At 35.2% G+C, this 19417-nt stretch overlaps 3 protein-coding genes across 3 annotated transcripts; 2 read left to right on the forward strand and 1 right to left on the reverse strand.

Annotated features, from left to right (window-relative positions):
* Positions 1–56: 56 nt before the first annotated feature.
* Positions 57–2609, forward strand: LOC18591617 (RNA pseudouridine synthase 2, chloroplastic-like). The gene is made up of 8 exons (XM_007017838.3): positions 57–505; positions 591–734; positions 842–1072; positions 1172–1374; positions 1461–1539; positions 1734–1909; positions 2005–2107; positions 2195–2609. Exons 1-8 carry the CDS (start codon positions 68–70, stop codon positions 2210–2212), a joined length of 1392 nt encoding a protein of 463 aa, XP_007017900.3. The 5' UTR covers positions 57–67; the 3' UTR covers positions 2213–2609.
* A 395-nt stretch (positions 2610–3004) lies between these two features.
* Positions 3005–6155, reverse strand: LOC18591618 (2-oxoglutarate (2OG) and Fe(II)-dependent oxygenase superfamily protein). The gene is made up of 8 exons (XM_007017840.3): positions 5787–6155; positions 5607–5691; positions 5119–5216; positions 4800–4897; positions 4471–4600; positions 4121–4308; positions 3914–4001; positions 3005–3368 (listed from the first exon to the last, which is right to left on the reverse strand). The coding sequence occupies exons 1-7, from the start codon at positions 5975–5977 to the stop codon at positions 3928–3930; spliced, it is 864 nt and encodes a 287-aa protein (XP_007017902.1). The 5' UTR covers positions 5978–6155; the 3' UTR covers positions 3005–3368; positions 3914–3927.
* Positions 6156–8161: 2006 nt separating this feature from the next.
* LOC18591619 (transportin-1-like) lies at positions 8162–19412 on the forward strand. The gene is made up of 30 exons (XM_088808912.1): positions 8162–8412; positions 8598–8879; positions 9896–10183; positions 10641–10730; positions 10865–10942; positions 11031–11111; positions 11283–11333; positions 11728–11813; positions 12130–12196; positions 12284–12340; positions 12427–12456; positions 12598–12657; positions 12832–12945; positions 13204–13317; positions 13754–13852; positions 14190–14315; positions 14397–14471; positions 14597–14668; positions 14815–14925; positions 15619–15702; positions 15797–15904; positions 16514–16615; positions 16723–16785; positions 16861–16935; positions 17508–17579; positions 17677–17801; positions 18473–18524; positions 18608–18676; positions 18758–18817; positions 18910–19412. The coding sequence occupies exons 2-30, from the start codon at positions 8703–8705 to the stop codon at positions 18991–18993; spliced, it is 2670 nt and encodes an 889-aa protein (XP_088665038.1). The 5' UTR covers positions 8162–8412; positions 8598–8702; the 3' UTR covers positions 18994–19412.
* Positions 19413–19417: the final 5 nt, after the last annotated feature.

Below are 19417 nucleotides of genomic sequence, written 5' to 3' on the forward strand. Positions count from 1 at the left end.
AATTTAAAATTTTAAAATATTTTTTTCATTTAACATGTTATCTTAGCTAAATTCGAGAACAAACAATATGTTTACTTTGCCCCAAGGTAAAATATCGTTTCTTTTCTACAAAGCTCTACTGCGAGGCGTGGGAGTTGGAGTTGGGCATAAAGGGGGAATGGTCTCCTCCTACTCTTGTTGCCCGTTTCCTTCAACAAAAGCCTTCCAAATCTCCCCTTCTTTCGTCTTCCTCTCCCCTCGATATCCTAAATTACTTCCCTTTACTCTTTCCGGAATCCTTAGAGCCAGAGCCAGACCCAGTTCCGGTTGCGCCGCCAAGACTCAAGAACCGATTAGAACCAGCTATACCGGCGTTCAACTAGAAGAAACCGTCGATGGGACCAAACAAGGCAAGCTTCGGCTGGATTCTTGGATCTCTTCTCGGATTCAAGGCATCAGCAGAGCTCGAGTGCAATCCAGTATAAAATCAGGCCTCGTGACGGTCAATGGCCGCGTTGTCGACAAAGTAATTATTTTTTTGCTTCTACTATTAAATTTCTAAAGTGAAATCATTTGGATAATTTTGGGTTTAACTATTCATTTCTGAGTAGGTCTCGCATGGCCTGAGACATGGGGATAAGGTTAATTGCGTAATATCAGAGCTGCAACCATTGAGAGCAGAACCTGAAGACATACCGTTGGATATAGTTTACGAGGACGACCATGTTCTTGTCGTTAACAAACCTCCACACATGGTACTTTAATTCAAGATTCGAAAAAAAATGTTTTATTCGAAGTTCACTTTGGGCTGTAACCTGTAAGATTCTGACATTTGCAAATGGCACTGCTTTATTTTGTTGAGGTCGTTCATCCAGCACCTGGCAATGCTACTGGAACGCTAGTAAATGGAATTCTTCACCATTGCAGTTTACCCACAGTGGCATTGTCCGAAAAGGAAGTTCTTTCGGACACAGAGGATGTTTCTGATGATGATGAAGGTTTCTGTTATGGCGCAAGTGCGGCAGCTTCTGTTCGGCCAGGGATTGTACATAGATTGGATAAAGGCACCAGTGGATTGCTTGTTGTTGCAAAGGTTAGTAATTTTGTTTGTTCGTCTTTTCTTCTTGGTTGCTTCCAGCTGCGCAAATTACAAAACTAGCTTGCGGTTATCCTTGGTCTATGGTAATGGCAGGATGAACACTCCCATTCCCATTTGTCGGAACAGTTTAAGCAACATACGATCCAGAGAGTGTACATCAGTCTTACTTGTGGGGTGCCTTCACCTTCTGCCGGACGTGTGGACATTTCAATCGGTCGTGATTCAAATAACCGCGTCCGGATGATTGCTGTACCAGGACTAAATCATCATGGACGGGCTCGTCATGCTGCTAGTAGGTGATTTATAGTCCTTCATTACATTGTTCTACTGTGATTAATTCAATAAGTATTGGAGAAAGATGAGTGAGATTCCCTTTGATCAGATACAAAGTAATTGAAGTGCTGGCTGGTGGTGGTTCCGCACTGATTCAGTGGAGATTGGAAACTGGGCGTACTCATCAGGTACCATTGAACACACAATTTGAGAATTTCTATAGATAGTTAAGCAACGAGTGAGCGCATATTTCGTCATGAATGAATACTGGTGTAACTTTTGTTCTTCATATATTCCAGCTCCGTATGATTGTCAGCTAAAAGAACTTATGTCATTCCAATTTATGTTCATAATCTGTTTCATTGTCATGCTTGTGAAGTAGATCCGTGCGCATGCAAAGTACATGGGAATTCCTTTATTGGGCGATGAGGTGTATGGAGGGACAAAAAGCATGGCCTTATCATTGCTTCGACCCAGGACTCCCCCTAACTATAATGACCAACTTTCACGGCTGGTTTCTAGATTGGAGAGGCCATACCTTCATGCTTTGGTCCTTGGGTTAGAGGATTGAAAACCTAGACTAATTTATTTGCTTCTGTTTCATAACCATCAGAAAGTGATGAAAGTTTTTGCTTCTGCCCATTCTTTTGTAGTTTTGAACATCCACACTCAAGGGAGATGATGCACTTTTCATGCCAACCCCCTCCAGACTTTGCTGAAATATTGAGTGATCTTCGTAAAATTGGCACAGAGAAGGTAATTTTCTCGTGGAGATGTCAGTTGTTGACTAGAGTTTTGAGTTTTGGAAACTTGCCTTACTAATTGTAAGTGTCTGCTCTGCAGCCTACTTTTAAGGAGTAATGAGATGTATTCTCACGGCCTCATAAAAAAACTCTTGCATGAACATGGATGTGGAAAATCAGCCGATAACTCTTGCTGAGGTTATGATTCTAGCATGTCATCGACCATTCCTACAGTTAAATCGGCGACTCAGGGCTTAAAGATGCATATATTGATAATGAGTTAATAGGTGTGTCTGATCACTGATCATGTCTCGAGCTATCAAGTCAATCTTGCCTCGTCACGGATAGAATACAAGGTCTCTATCCGAGTGATGTCCCATTCTTCCCCCTGAGCTGAGCTAAGGAATCACCACTTGCGCTTGTTTAATCTTGAATGGCTTTAAAGTCAAAACTGTAATTTATCAAGTTCGTCTGGACTACTTACATTGCAGTTTGATTATCCAATTCGTTTTATACGTTTCTGGACTACTTACATTTCAGTGAAAGAATCTGATTTAGGAAGGACTGAGGAGCATGACCATCTTCACAGATCCTGATGATTAATACTCTGTTTCATGGCAGAGGTGTTTCTTTTCAGCCTTTAGCTAACATATAACTAGATGGTTTTGGATCAAATATACAACCTTATGTTAACAAAAATAGTGTCTGGTTGTTACCTTTGGTCAAGTTCATACAGGTCAAAGATTGAATACCAAAATTGGGGATAATACAGTTGTCGACAATAGAAAGACTAAAAAAAATGGGATGGACAAGAAAAGAGCAAAGTATTTCTAACAAATACCTGTAATTAACACCATCTAATTAACTCAGTGGCTCCAAGCAATTATAATTTCTTAGCGCAGGGACGAGCTTGAAGTAAAACATGACTTGTATTCATAATTATTTTTGCTACTTTTACATTCAGGCTGTCAATGCATCACCTGGATTCTGCTTCCCATCTCCTAATTTATCTCTATTAAACTATGACATCATATGTTCTCATTAGTGCAGGATGCCGATAGTATTTCCCAGGGTAAATGGAAAAAATAAATGTGAGGACAGGTACTTCTCAACCTACCAATTAGGTCAAAAGATACAAAATACCAATCCAATAAAAGAATAATGGACCTGAGTTAAAAGTTAAATGATAGAGGCACACAGCAACTACAATCAAATTCCATCAACATTAACCACACCTTCGCAGCAGTGGACCACTATGTCGTGTAATTGGTGTCCTGTCAAGGAAAAAGCAGTATGCATCCAATTAACAAAGAACCAATTCAACTGCCATACCTTCCTACTTACTAATTAGTTATTAACAAACATATGTATCAATAAATAAGAACATTCATCCTCAAAACCAGACACTAGAAAAAAACCAACCAAGCCAAGCTACAATAATTCTGCATTTTCTGTGTTTGCATGCCTTTATTTCACTTAAATCTACACCCCCAATGACCTCAAAAAACATCCTTGACCTTGAATCCTAGCATAAAGGCAGTACTAGCATCCAGGAATGTGGCATATCATTGAAAAAGCTAACTAACTCAGGTTATAACCTTCTCATTGTTTGAAGGATGCCATACTTCTCTAATCTCATATTTTTTCCAAGTAGTTTGGGGGATATAGGGAAAAAGAAAAGCTAACTCTTCAATGAGAAACTTAATGGCATACACTTAAAAGGCATCATGACCATCTAAGAAGTACATCAAAAGGCTGGATGCAGTCCAACTACAGCAGTGACTTTCATGCAGCTACTACATTAGGCGTAGACAAGTACCTATATAGAGCAGCTTAAACCTTGTATTCTTCAACATGAATCCACTTTGTAGAGGACCATTTGTTCCCCATAATCACAGGGCATCCACCTGGCATCATCAGCCATAAGACAGAGTTAAACTCATTTGTTTATTTAAATGCTTAATCATTCTTGAACCACAACTAAAGATAAACCCAAAAATAGGTGGAAAAAGGGTCAACTACAAACCATGCAAACTTGAAGGATCTAGCGTCGCATCAGGCCTCATGCTCCAGAACAGCAATGCATCACCCATCTTCGGCTTCACAGAAAGACCCTGTTTACCACATTCAGACAATTCATTCCACCAAGGTACAGCACTAAAATTTCCCTTGGCTGCTGGAAATATTGTCTCACCCCCTTCTTCAACATCTGACCTGCATCAGTGGCAGAAAGTAAGGTAGGAGCTAGCAAATCCTTTTCCCTCTTAAAAAAAGATAGGAGAAAATGAGGAAAGAAGTTCCTGCGCTACAAGTGTCTAAAAAATATTGGGTGTGGAATGCATCATAGACATGTACTGAGAAAATTATAAAACTTACAAATACATAAGCATAGTAGCCATCCGCTGGCCTCCATTTTTAGTGTTGAACTCATCAAGGAAGTAATCAAAGTGTGCATCGTATTTCTGTCCAACTTCATAGTGGAGAACTTGAAGACCTTCTCCATGCTCTGTAGACAACAATGTTAGCTTGAAGTCATCGAAGGAGAGATGAGCAAAAAAAATGTAATGATTGAAAAACAAGGACTATCCATTTAACAGCCAAAGAAATAAAAAAAGAAATAGATTCTGCAAAAAGAAAAGTTCAACAAATTGTTTCAGAGTTAAAAATTTAAATTGAAGGTTTTGCTTAGTATTAAAATCTCATACCTACAGGAATGAAAGTGTAGTCTGCTATCCTTTTTTCTATGTCCCTAATGATTTTATCTTGCCCTCGTCTCAGAAACATACCTGAACTTGTACGAACCCTGCAAACAACATAAGCCTCATGTCATAAGATGTAACGTTAGGAGTTCAACACATAATTGGTCCTCAAACAATAGAGGGTTTCCACAGACAAATTTTAGCACTATAGCTTTCAAAAAAAAAAAAGCATAAAGAGGAGTATTGATGTTCAATATCATAACATTATATCTTAGCATTTATAATAAAAAAAAAAAGAAGAGGTGAGTGGATAGAAAAGGCAAACCTGCTATCTTTACTCCGCCCTGTTTTGCTATCAACAACAGTGGACTTTGCCATGTGAGGTTTAGCAAGATTTATTAGGTACTCGCATTCTTCCTTGGACTGTTCAAATGGGTATAAAGAGTCAAAATCAAGGCAACAACCCTTAAAGAGAAACAGTGATGGAACAAAGGGATCATAGAAACAAGCTGTGCCCAGAAATATACGGATTCAGTAACAATAAGAAGGGTTTTACAAGGTTTCCTTCATAAATTATTCTATTAATTCAACCCATCTACATTGCATGTGCGGATAACTACTGTTCTCATCAATTCCCATTAATTGCAAAAGTTCCCAACATAAGCATATACATTCAGAGAGATGAGATTTGCAATTTCAGATTGTTTAGACTAACCAAAAAATCTCAATGACGAATGCAACGTTGATATATTTCTGATTTAATTAGCACAAAATTAATTTATAAATAAAGATTAAAAGAAAAAAGAAACTAACCAAGAAGTTATGATAAATGAAAGCTCTAGGCTCCCAAGAAAGGACTTCAGTCCACTGCTCACCTCTCTTCCCCAACTCTTTTCCTCTGCAGCACGATCCCGCCCAAATATTGAATCAAATCAGAAAATAAATCGCTATTAATAAAAAGTGATCAATGCGTTAAAAAGGAAACCGCGTTACCTTTCAGAAGCCATGCGTCTATAAGAAGTGAGATCATTGGGCGGAGAATCGTCGGTGCTCATCGGGAGAGAGAAAATCCCTAGTCCCAAAAGCATCAACAAAACGACCGTTAACATAAACAACATCGACAGCACAAGCATTACTGTCGACCATTTCTTCGCTTGCAATCGAGAATGTCTCACTTTCGCCATTCTTGAATTAAACCAAGAAATAATAATAATACTAATAATAAGCTCAAAACCCTAAAGATCGATCCAAGAAAACCAAACCCCTGATTTTGGTAGCACACAGATTTAAGAACTTCGACAAATTTTTTCTTGGTCAATGTTGAAAACGGAACCATTTGAAGCCTAACCGACTTTGCTGAACTTATTTAAGAGCGCGACATTTATATTTATATTTATAGCTTTTCAGAAATTGTCGAGTCTTTGCCAAGCAGGTTGCGCAATGACAAAAGAATCCTTTTTGTTGGTACAATTTACAACGCACCAAAGGTAATGCACGGTGAATTGTTGTTTTTTTTTTTAATAAAATAGTAAATTTAAAGTAATTTACTTTTCTTAAAACAACTCTCGGGTGTTCTTAAATGAAAAATATAATTTCACGCAAACAAATTGAATGATAACACCAAGATTAATTTTTTAAAAAAATGTTAATATAAATGTATAAAAATAAATATAAAAATATGTAATATATAATGTAAAATGGACAAAATATATTATAATCAAGCTAAAATTTAAGTTATGATAATTATAAAAACAATAGAAAGTAAGAATAAATATAACTTTAATAATTTAAGTTATGATAACATAATTGCTTCAATCATTTTTAATATTAATTAGTTTTGTAGAATAATGTAAGAACAAGCATAAAATGTGCCTAAACAAATAATACCTCAATGTCATACCTAGATGTAATGTTTAAATTAAAATCAATCCTAATATGAAAAAATAATAAAAATGGTAAATATATATAGTATATAACGTAAAACAAATAAAATGTGTTATAATTATGTACAAAATTTGCATCCAAATCAATTGCATTATATGAAAACATGATGTTATTGTGGTAATTAATTTTATTATATTTTAAAAATAATTTTTCAATATTTTATATTAATTTAAAGTATTATAATTTTTGTTAATATTTTATATTACATATTAATTATATTTATATATAATATATTTTAATTATATATTATTGATAGTCAATGTCTTAATCGATTTGATTATAAATTTTAGATAAAAAAATCGATTGAAATAATCGAATAAACAAAATAATCAACTAAAATCAAAACTAAACAAATTAAATCAAATTCAATTGATTTTGATCAATTTATTCGGTTGAAATTGATTAATATTCACCCCTAATGCTTAGAATAACAAATAAGATTATCATTGATCACCAAAATAAATTAACATAAGCTACTCCTACTTTAAGAATTTTTTTTAATTTAATAACATTGCAACATCTCTTGACAAATTGCCTTTCATTTTTATACAAGTGACATGAAAAAAAAAGTTTAAAAATTTAATCTTATGTGCTTAAAACATTTTTTAAATTCATTAACAATGTTCTCAAACTTAAATTTTTTAAACATTCATTTTTTTCATATATATATAATACTTGCTTTATTTCTATATAGTATAATGATATTATTAAAAAATAGTTGCAATTGTAATTTTTTATTTAATTTAAACATATTATAACATGTGATGTATTGTACATTTTGACATTTCTATATATATACTACATGACATGATAGTATGTGCATGAATACATGGGAGATTATGTATTGTCAAATGAAAATCATCAAAAAGTTTGAAAGGAAAGTTGTTGTTGATGTTGATGATGATGACAATATCAGTATGAAACATGAACATCTGTGATTGGACAGATAACCATTCCATACATGATTTTTCACCATTCCCATTGGAATGCAAATCACCATCTCACCAGCGAAGTTCTCTTTTAATTGACAAATCATCATTACCAAACATGGTAACATAGGCGACAATGCTTTGCGAATGTTCATCATGAGTTGAAATAAAAAGATATGACATGATGACAATTCTGTCTTTTACTTCAAACATTAGAGTAGAGATGAATGTGTGTTATGTAATTAATAGGCTATTGTTCGTTTTATGTTCGCGAAATTTATATAGTTTTAGAAAAATTCATTGAATTTTTAATATAAATTATTCAATACTTTTTAATATAAAAAAAGAATATTAAGTGATGAAAAAAAAAAATACTAATAAAATAAATAAAAGTGAACGAGGGAGTATAAATTAGAAATGAGTTGAATTGTGTTGCTTTTCGCAGGTGACCCGCAAGATTAATATTCTAACAGAAGTCCTTGCATTTGGCATTGTAGAGGCTTCTTCCTAGAAACTGGTTGCCAAGTTCTAAGCAAATGCAGATGAGTGGCAGTCTCGGTATCTTTTTCTTCTAGAACACTTTGAAAAAGTTGAAATTCTAATAAAAGATTCAGAAAATTAAAATTTTGATCAGTTGTTGATGTTTCCTGGAAAGTGGTCTCCAAGTTTTACCAGGAGAAAAAATTGCGAATAAAGTGGCAATCCGATTCTTTCCTTGGGCGACTTGAAAAGTCGAAATTGCAACAGTAAGTCAACTAGTAAATTTCCTATGATCCAAACAGAAATTTGGGTCGCAGAAGATTGAACTGGCACTAAATTTTCAGTGGGTTATTTGAGAATTACGAAAGAAAGCAGGGTGCGACGCTTGTAAATTTCGACAAAACCAGCCTCACAAGTTTTCTTTTGGCTCTGCTCTCTTTTGCTTGCGCAGTCGACATTGATCGTCGTGTTCCTCGCCGAAAAGACACATCACCTGTTACAATTATCCAGACAAAACATCAGCTAAAAATTTCTCTCCCTTCAATCTGCGTTGAAAATGGCAGGTCAGGGAACATGGCAACCGAAAGAGGAAGGTTTAAGGGAGATATGCGGAGTGTTGGAACTGCACATTTCGCCTACGTCTGATAAGCCTCGTATTTGGCAACAACTTCAGCATTACAGCCAATTCCCCGATTTCAACAACTACCTCGTTTTTATCTTTGCTCATGCCCAGGTACTACTATTTCATTCCATCAAACTCCAATTATTTACCAACTAATGCCTTTCAAATCCTTCCTTTAAGCTTAATTTTCGTTCTCCTTTTTTTTTTTTTTGGTTTTCTTCGTTTCAGCTGTGTCAAGTTCCTTAGTGATTGTTTATATTTTTTCCCTGATGAATTTTTATATAAGGTTTCTGTTTGAATTCGAGAATTGGGTTCAGATTTATAAACTCTGTTTATTCTCATATTGAAACGACCGGTTTACTTAAACCGGGAATGAAGCATCTGTTTTAAGATTGTCTAGTTCTGTGCTAGGTTGTTTACACTATAGATACTATAATTACTTCTTCTCTCTCCCTTTTTTTTTTTTGTCTTATTTATTTGCTTATTTTTTTGTTAAAGAGTATGTATAAATGCTTGGTCAAGCAACATTTGTGAATTGCAGCTGGAGGGGGATGAATCTTTAAGCGTTTTTCAAGTTTAGAAAGTGGGTTGACTTGGAAGTTCTTCTTAATAGGTATAGTTAAGATGTTTCTTGTAACAGGATGTTCCCAATACTGCAATGCATATAATACAACGGTATGGATTAACAGAATTACTCATATATATTCTGGATTGATCTCAATTGTTTCTTTATTAGTTGAAAAGTCAGAACTGAAAGGTTAAGAAGATGAAAACTCCAACACGTGTATTAAAGCTCATTTCAATTCTGTCTGGAATTTGTTTATCGTTTTTATATGAACTTGATTTGCTTTTAACTTTTTGAGTTCCTTATTTGCTTTTTCGTATTCCTTTTGTGTAATGAGTACCTTTATTAATTTTCGTTTTTGGTGATGGCTGTCGAAGAACTGGCCTATAATATTGAATGATCTTGAAATTTTATAGATTTTAATCATTGTGAAGCTTAGAAATTCATGGTTTGAAGGTTGATGTTTCCTTGCATTAAGTCATGCTGTGAGGTGCTATTTGTCGTTGAACTCATTTCCATCAAAGCTGAATAGCGTTTTCTTTGTACTTGCTTTTCTGAGCAGGGTGCATCTGTTGAAATTCGACAGGCGGCTGGTTTACTTCTGAAAAATAATTTGCGAAGTGCTTTCAAATTGCTAGATCCTGCATATCAGCAATGTATAAAGTCACAGTTGTTACCATGTTTAGGGGAAGCAAAAAGGGACATAAGGAATACGGTTGGGACAATTATCAGTGTTATTGTCCAGCAAGAACGGATTCTTGGCTGGCCAGAGCTGTTGCAAGTACTTGTACGGTGCTTGGACAGTAATGACATCAACCATATGGAAGGTGCCTTGGATACTTTATCGAAGGTAACAATTGCTTCCCTGATTTCTTATTTGCATGTTGAAGATTAATGGCAACAATATTATTCTTTACCAATATATAAGTTCCAGCATGGTTTGCCTTTTGTGCTTGAGACACTGAATCAAATTAAAATTGTCTATTAATTAGTAAGGGAAGTATCTTTGAAGCCAATGCTTAAGCTGGTTGCAGAAATTTGCACTTTGTCCCTCCAAAACTCTTAATTTACAGAAGCTTCCAGATAATAATGGGATCTTTTAGATCCAATACATAGAGTTAATTTCTCTTTCTCTCTCTCTCTAATTAAATTGGTGCTCCATGTCTCTTATTGAATTTCCTTTGAGAACAATGTTCATCTGTGAAGAATTTCATACGGTAACAATGTGACAAGGGCATTTCATCCTTTATAGAAGTAGAAATTACTAAATGCCATTTTATGGCTTATTTGTGATCTTGTGAACATAGATCTGTGAAGACATACCACATGAGCTTGATTTAGATGTACCTGGTTTATCTGAAAGACCCATTGATGTATTTCTACCTAGATTACTACAGGTGACAATTTTCTTCTCTAATTCATATTGAACACTTTATTTATGTCATCCTATATGCTGTCTGTTGATAAGTCATAATTGGTTCTTCATAACTGAGTTGTATGTGTATTATTATTATTTTTCCTTTGAAATCAGTTTTTCCAGTCACCGCATGCCTCTCTAAGGAAGCTTTCTCTTGGATCAGTAAATCAGTTCATTATGCTGATGCCTACTGTAAGTTTGATGAGAACTCTGCTTTCTAACTGACAAACCCAAGTTTGTTGCTTTCTTTGCTTAATTTATGTTGTAGAACGCATTGTAGGCTTTATATCTGTCCATGGATCAGTACCTCCAGGGTCTATTTGTCCTTTCTCACGATCCAGTTGCGGAGGTCAGAAAATTGGTGAGTTGGTTCTATACATGCTTTTATGTTGCAAGCTGAAAGAATCTGTTAAATTGCCTTGTTAAAGACTATCTGACACTTAACTTTTCAGAATTGATGGATGCTATCTACTTTGTTTTTTTCTTGACTCTTATAATTGTGTATGGTACATTTTCTTTTTCTTTGGTACAGGTTTGTGCAGCCCTTGTTCAGCTCATTGAAGTTAATCCTTCTTTCTTGGAGGTATATGACTCTTCTGCTTCATACTATCCAATGCAATATTTTCACAGAGACATATATATGTTTGTTTGTTTAGCAGCTCTTTTTTTCCTTCTTTACCCTTCCTCATTGAGTACAGTCATGCACCCTAGTGGAATCAAACTCATGACATCAATGTGCACCATCCCTTCATGTCAGGGGAGGATATGCAACTTTTCCACAAGTTCAATAGCGAAGTTTGTGGGTTTTTAATTGAAATATGCAAATAGCAGTTTAGAGTCACATCGGCATTTTATTGGTTGACATGATTGATGATTTTGTTCATTTTTCCATTTCATGTTGTGTATATCTTCTTTTTCATGGTTGACACACAATATTTGGCCTCTTCTACTAAAAAATGTTTGATGTTACATCACAGCCACATTTGAAGAATGTGATTGAATTTATGTTGCAAGCCAACAACGATGCTGATAATGAGGTTGCTCTTGAAGCTTGTGAATTCTGGTAAAGCTAGAAGAGCTTACTCTCAACAATTTGGTAGAAACTTTAGTCACAGTGTTCTTTCATATGTTAAAGTGTGTCATTGGAGCCTTTTGGCTCCTGGAACTACATACTGAATGCTGATCATACAAGTTTATTGTGTTCCTTCAATGAAAGCGAAGAGTTGCTTTACTTTCTATAGTGTATGAATCATTTTGCGTGGATTGTTGATACAATGAGACTATTAAAATTTTGACTGTGTAGCATTTTTGCATTTTTTATGCCTTTTATCTATGGAGGTAGTTAATAAACTAAGAATTTTTGTTCTTGTGATTATCAGGTCAGAATACTGTGAAGCACAGTTAAACCCTCAGCTTTTAAGAGAGTTTTTACAACAGCTAATTCCAGTATAACCCTTGTCCTTTTCTTGGTCTTTGACTGTTAACACCTACAATGATGAACTCATTTACTTTCTTTGTTTCTTATCTTCTTAGGTTTTATTGTCAAATATGGTTTATGCTGATGATGATGAATCTCTTATTGATTCTGAGGTAAATCTTTCCGGATTATGATCGCTTGCATTCAGTCATTGTTCTTTGTATCCACTTATCTTTATCTTCTACTCTTATACTTGCAGGAGGATGAGTCTGTGCCAGATAGAGATCAGGTTTTCAGAGTTCTTTGGTCTTTTTCTTTGACTGTAAAATGTTCATTTTTTACTTTTCCAGTTATTTGTAAAGTTTGATAATTATATTTTTATCTTCTCTGGTGATCTTTTATCTTTCTGAACTGTGCAACTGATATGTAGGACCTTAAGCCTCGTTTTCATTCATCGCGATTTCATGGATCAGAAGATATGAAGGATGATGTGAGTTTTCAGCTAAACTCTTAGTATGGTTTATTTATTCCTTCTCCCATATGTATGTAGACGTACAGTTGTTTGAAGAATTTGATGATTCAATTTATTGATTTCATGTTTACTTTTAAAATTTCACATTCAGAGGTGACGTCTCTGTTTTGCCTTAAAAAATTTATTATGCAGGATGATGATAGTTTAAGTATTTGGAACTTGAGGAAATGCAGTGCTGCTGGCCTTGATGTCCTTTCAACTGTCTACGGAGATGAGATTCTTCCAACATTAATGCCTTTAGTTCAGGTGATTATGCTATAGGATTTTATATGGTATAATAATGGTGATTACCAAATAGCTATCTGTCTTCCTGTATTCTCCCTATTGCATGATGCTGTAGAGGGGTTTGTTTTAGAATGTGTTTTGTATGGCCATGCATCTGCAGTGGTTAGCAGAGAGGAGCTTTGACTGTTGTAATGATTTAATTATCTGCTGATCTGCTTCAGCTTGTCTTTGAAATGTTAAATCTTATAATACCAAAATTATGGTTATTTCTCAATCCAGGCAAAATTATCCACCTCAGATGATGGCAGCTGGAAGGAAAGAGAAGCTGCAGTCTTGGCTCTTGGTGCCATAGCTGAGGGTTGCATAAGAGGTCTTTATCCTTATATAGCAGAGGTAATGCTGCAGTGGGTGTTAAAGTGTTTCAAATTATAAGCAGGAAAAGCCATGAAATTTTAAATATTAATGATTGTAACTTTTACATTGCTTTTTTCTTCTTGTATCTGTTTGATGTTGTTTTTCTCCCTCCTTTTGGCAGAGTTCTTCTTGTCATTTGTCTAACTAAACATGTTAGATGCCTCTGGTTGAACATGTGACCATATGCATGTTAACATGGTAGAGATATGAAAAAGCAAAACAATTTTGTTTCACTTGACTGGTTTATTTTCCTTTTACATTCTAGAACCTGCTAAATGTCAATTAACAGATGAACAGGTTTAGAATGTATCCGACTTTTTCAGGGATATATGTAATTGTGCTTCTGATTTTAATGTAGCAAATATTGATGATTAATACTAGATTGCTGTTAGTAATTCATTACCCTTATGTGCAGATTGTAGAGTTTCTACTCCCTCTTCTTGATAATAAGTTTCCTTTGCTTAGGAGTATAACCTGTTGGACACTCTCTCGCTTCAGCAAATTTATTGTTCAGGTATGAAGATTTCTACTTATGCAGTGCTTAGTTTTTCTTGTATTTATAATAGTTTTATTGCATGCTTTACTTCATAAAATTTGTCCATCAATGCTTTAGAGGGAATAAGCGTGATGCTTATTCAGGTGGGCAAAATAGGGAGAAAATCTTCCAAACTTGCATTCTCTTACTATTTTATCATACGAAGATTGTCCTTTTAACACACATACTCCGTCTCTCTTTCTTCTTTCTACCATAGATGCTGTCATGTTTTCCAGTTTCAAATAAAGATTACTTTATCAAATCAAACAACAGAAATTACCAATTTTAGGTGGAAATTTAAATAGATTCATTTCAGGGTATTGGCCATCAAAAAGGTTATGAACAATTCAACAAAGTCCTTATGGGTCTTTTACGTAGAATTTTAGACACCAACAAGCGAGTGCAAGAGGCTGCATGTTCAGCTTTTGCTACACTTGAAGAGGTTTGTCCCATAATGTCTATTACTCAAGTGACATTTCTACTTCATACATACCTAGCACTCAAGAACTAATAATTTCTGCAGGAGGCTGCTGAGGAGTTGACACCTCACTTAGAAATCATTCTTCAACACCTTTTATGTGCTTATGGAAGATATCAGGTTTTTTGTTCTGTTGCATATAAATTTATTCTTCAGCAGAACTATTCGTTTTACCAATAAGAGAATGTATATATCTTGCACTTTTTTGTTTTATACTTATAGCTCTTTTTGTAACTAATTTTTAGAAAAGAAACCTTCGACTTGTTTATGATGCTATTGGTACCTTAGCAGAGACTGTGGGAGGAGAGCTGAATCAGGTATCTAATGCTTGCTTTGCTTGTTCTTATCTATTTTGGCTTGTTTATCTCTCATTTAGTTTGAAAAATGGCAGATAAAAACTTAGGTCTTGTGGTCTTTTAATGATCAGCTAAAGTTGCTGCGAACTTCCATCTTTATATTGCAGCCCAGATATTTACAGATTTTGATGCCTCCATTGATTGCAAAGTGGCAGCAGCTTTCTGATGCAGACAAAGACCTTTTCCCGCTACTAGAGTGCTTTACATCTATAGCACAGGTATGGCGCACTTTTTTCTTTAGAGAGTTGAACTGTAGAAGCCACTCTAATCTGTAATTTAAAAACTTTTTAGCCATCCAAGAATATCCATGTATCAATTTATATGAAGCTACACAAGTTATTGATATTTTCCTTTCTAACATGCTTCTATTGCAAAGTCTCATTCTGCTGTCCAGATTTTTTGTTACAAATTATACATGATTGACCTGCCATTGAATTGTAAGATTGAATTCTCTGAGTTTAAAATGAACATGTTTAGCCATCGTGGTTGCATATGGCTAGTACTGATAGTGACTGATCATGAAGCCTGGGGAGGACGAACTAATTTAAAGAAACCCAGAAATCATTTGACTCTAGTTCTTCTCTGTCCTGTGCTTATTTTGGGGCATAAAATTATAATTCATGCTCTTTATTAATTGACTGGTAAAATATGTTTTAAAATGGAAACTATGGTACCCTGTGATTGTAAAGGCAATGAGATTAAATCAAACCTAAGGGATCAATGAGCTCTACTGGGATTCTCAGAAGGCTTATCACTTTCACTATAAGTGATGTTTCTCCCTCTCACCTTCTCCCTCCTTCCATCCATTTCTCTCTCACACTTAGTCCAAAGATTTCATGTTTTAGATTAAATATCAAGTGGGATTGGAGCCTTAATGATATTCACCTATCTTTATGGTTTGTCCTTTTCAGGCACTCGAAAATGGATTTTCCCAATTTGCACAACCAATTTTCCAAAGATGCATAAAGATTATCCAATCACAGCAATTGGCAAAGGTTCATTTTTTCTTCCAGTTTATATTTCTTTTGTCATGTGCTTAACTTCAAACTTTGTTTGAATCTTGATTGAGGATTGATGCTTAATTTGCAGGTTGATCCCTCATCTGCTGGAATGCAATATGAGAAAGAGTTTATTGTGTGTTCTTTAGACTTGCTCTCTGGGCTTGCAGAAGGTCTTGGTAGTGGCATCGAAAGCTTGGTATCAACCTTAATAAAATTTTTATTTTCTGGTAGTATACCGGTGCATCCATCTGGTATTTGTTGTTTGCATCTGTTTCCATGTTAAACTTGTCATTTAATGATGTTTTGAAAATTAATTCATGAGAACTTTGCAGTCAAGTAAAACAAAATCTGTCATTTAATTGTGAACATACTACCATCAAACAATATTTTGATTGCCATACCACTAACTACTGATTGATACAAAATTTTGCCATTCTGTGCCTCATGATTCTTTTTTGGTGAACCTTAACTTAACACATTTGGGCTTCAATCCTAACAAAAATCTTTTGCTCTCAGGCTTTGGTTTCAGTAATATTGTGCCCCAGTTGGTCTGATAGTGTATCTTAAAATGAAAAATGAATGGAAATATTTGGAAGAATCGTTCTAGTTTTCAAGATTAAAGCCATTCCAGTGTTTGAACACTCCATGGGCCAGGGGCAGGCGGGTGGCTTATGGAGATTAACATTTTGTTAGAGGAAAAATGTTGTGCTTGGGGTTCAATTCCTGGTTGAGAGTCCTAAGGCAAGATGTTTTGTTCATCTTGTGCATGTGCAGTTGCTCACATTGATACAAATCGGTTTTACAGGTTTCACAAAGTAATTTGAGGGACCAACTTCTGCAATGTTGTATGGATGATTCTATTGATGTTCAACAAAGTGCTTTTGCCCTTTTTGGGGATCTTGCAAGAGTGAGTTTGTAATGCATGCCTTTCAAATTCCTTTATATATGATTATTAGATTTGCTTTGATCCCTGTATGTTTGGAGAGCATAACATTACCACTGCTTTATATACAGGCATGTCCAGCATATTTGCATCCTTGTCTATCTGAATTTCTTAATGTTGCAACCAAACAAATGGTAAGGTGAAGCCTACTATACAACACTGATATCTATTAGAGCAGTCCAACCTTACACATTTTCTGGTAAATGCAGAGCACTCCTAAGCTAACAGAATCCATTTCAGTGGCTAACAATGCTTGTTGGGCTATTGGAGAATTAGCAATTAAGGTTGGCTTCCTGTCTCTATCATGTAGCTTTGTCAAACTGATGCGTATTCTGTTTTATCAGTAACTAGCTGAGATTTTATCATATGTAAGATTAGAGAAAAGTATATGTGCACTAGTGATCTTGATATAAAAGCCATCTTCAAGTGAGAAGAATTTTGCAGGAGAAATTTTTGCTTTTCAAACTGTTCATTATAGTATACTTGTTTCTGTTAAATAAATGCGTGGATTATTTTTACTTTGGAGAGGGTACTATCTTAATTTAACAAGTACATGGTGGAAATTTGAGTTCAAAATAAGTGGCAAATAAGAGTTACACTGAGCTGGGTTTTTTAATCTAGATTCTTAGTCTGTATGTTCACTCTATATATAGAGGGTTGATTGGTAGCGATAATTGAGAGAGTGGCATGTAAATGATTCTGAGAGAGGATTAGAATTTGTGAATTCTAACTGCATCTTTGATCTTGTTGCTGGGAAGCACTCATGCCTTTGATGGTCGGACTTGAAAGCTTTGCAAACAGTTTATGATGCTTGACTAAGTGGTGTGTTATTACATCTTTTACACTGAATTAACAGGTCGGTCAGGAAGTTTCTCCATATGTCATGACTGTAGTCTCAAGCATAGTTCCAATTCTCCAACATGCAGAGGTATTACTGAACTGTATTATTGTTGTTTCTAGTTTCTGTTTGTTTTCTTCCTTGTTTCTTTTTTAAAAGTATAGATTTCCGAATTGCTGTTGGGCAGGGTGTCAACAAATCACTTGTAGAAAATAGTGCTATCACTCTCGGTAGGCTTGCTTGGGTTTGTCCAGAGATTGTTTCACCTCATGTGGAGCATTTCATGCAAGAATGGTGCACTGCTTTATCCATGTAAAGTACCTTTGTTTCTCAGTTGCCGTTTGCTAGTATAAGAGCTGTTGGTTTAATAATGTCTGGTAGCCTACATCATAGCTAATCTTTACTATGAAAATTTGGGATCAACCATAGCCAAATTCGAAATGTGTCAACCAACAAATAGTTACATTTGTACTGTAGTTGAGGATACATCCTCCTGCCCTTTACACTTTCCACTTCACACACAAGCACAGTTTCCTTTAAAAACGTTCCTTCAAAACAAGCAATTTATCAATGCAGCAAAGAAAATAAGTTTTAGAATAAGTTGCTCATTACTAACTTACCAAAGTATGGAATCTGTATTCTGATGTTGCTAGAATTGTTTATCCAAAATGGAATGTACATGTTCAGACATACGTGCATATAAATTTATGTATAAATTTATATAATAGGCAGTTCAAACAATCCAATGCTTGAATCAGTATTGTAACTTAAACTGGCTGAACAGGTGGAGCTGGATCTATTCTCTATTAATGCCAGGATGAGGAAATATAGATAATTGAATTACTTGTTCCTTCATTACCATCAGAATCTCCATCTCAACTCCTCAAAATTTCAGTCATTGAGCATGAAATTGTCATTCCACATTCACCCTATAGTTGCTGCTATCATCTTACAAAAGCTTATGAATTACAAATTCCCGACAGGATACATGATGATATAGAGAAGGAAGATGCCTTTCATGGTCTCTGTGCAATTGTATGTGATTTCTTTCAAAAAAACCCTCAGTGGATTATATTAGTAATTGCAATTTTGAAGGAGAAATTATCAAATATTTGCAGGTTCGAACAAATGTATCTGGGGCTTTAAATTCACTGGGCTATATATGCAGAGCTATTGCGAGTTGGCATGTAATATTTGCAGCAAACAATTTAGCTTTCGAACGTTTGTTACAACTATTCTCTTCAAGTTTAATATTGTCTGTCTCTCAGGTAATGACGAGCGAGGACTTACACAATGAAGTCTGCCAGATCTTGCTTGGGTATAAACAGGTATGTTTCATCTCTTTTGGTAGCCTTTGGTTCAAAATCTTAGATGATGGGGATCATATCGTTACTAACCGGTGAGAGATGTACATGTGCAGATTCTCAAAGATGGAGGATGGGAACAATGTCTTTCCACACTGGAACCGCAAGTGAAAGAAAAATTGTCAAACTATGGGGTATAAAAGTTACGAAGTCATGAATTGCTTACATGGAGGATTTGTGTTCTGACTTGTACGAGGTCCAAAAGCTTAATTTTCGTTCTGGGTTTATGTTGCAAACACTTTAACAGAAGTTCAAAACTGATCATCTCTTCGGGAGCAGGGTCAAGAAGTTGCGGTTTTGGAAGCACCCAACATAACTCGTAGCATGATCCCTCAGGTCCATCAGATTTGGTTCATACACTTTTTAGATTTATACCATGGTTTCTTGGTAGGTTTTTAGCCCAAGTCATCATTAGAGAGTGAGATATAGGAATTGTAAACATCATAGCCTGTAAGTTTGTTTGTATGTTCGATCCATGCATTCCTAATCCTTGTTAAGTGTCAAAGTATTTCTTCTTCAAAGAATTGTTCACCTTGCTAAATTAACGGAATTTCAAAAAGCTGA

The sequence above is a fragment of the Theobroma cacao genome, chromosome 8 (assembly GCF_053813885.1).
Source record: "Theobroma cacao isolate CCN51 chromosome 8, ASM5381388v1, whole genome shotgun sequence".
Lineage (NCBI taxonomy): Eukaryota > Viridiplantae > Streptophyta > Magnoliopsida > Malvales > Malvaceae > Theobroma > Theobroma cacao.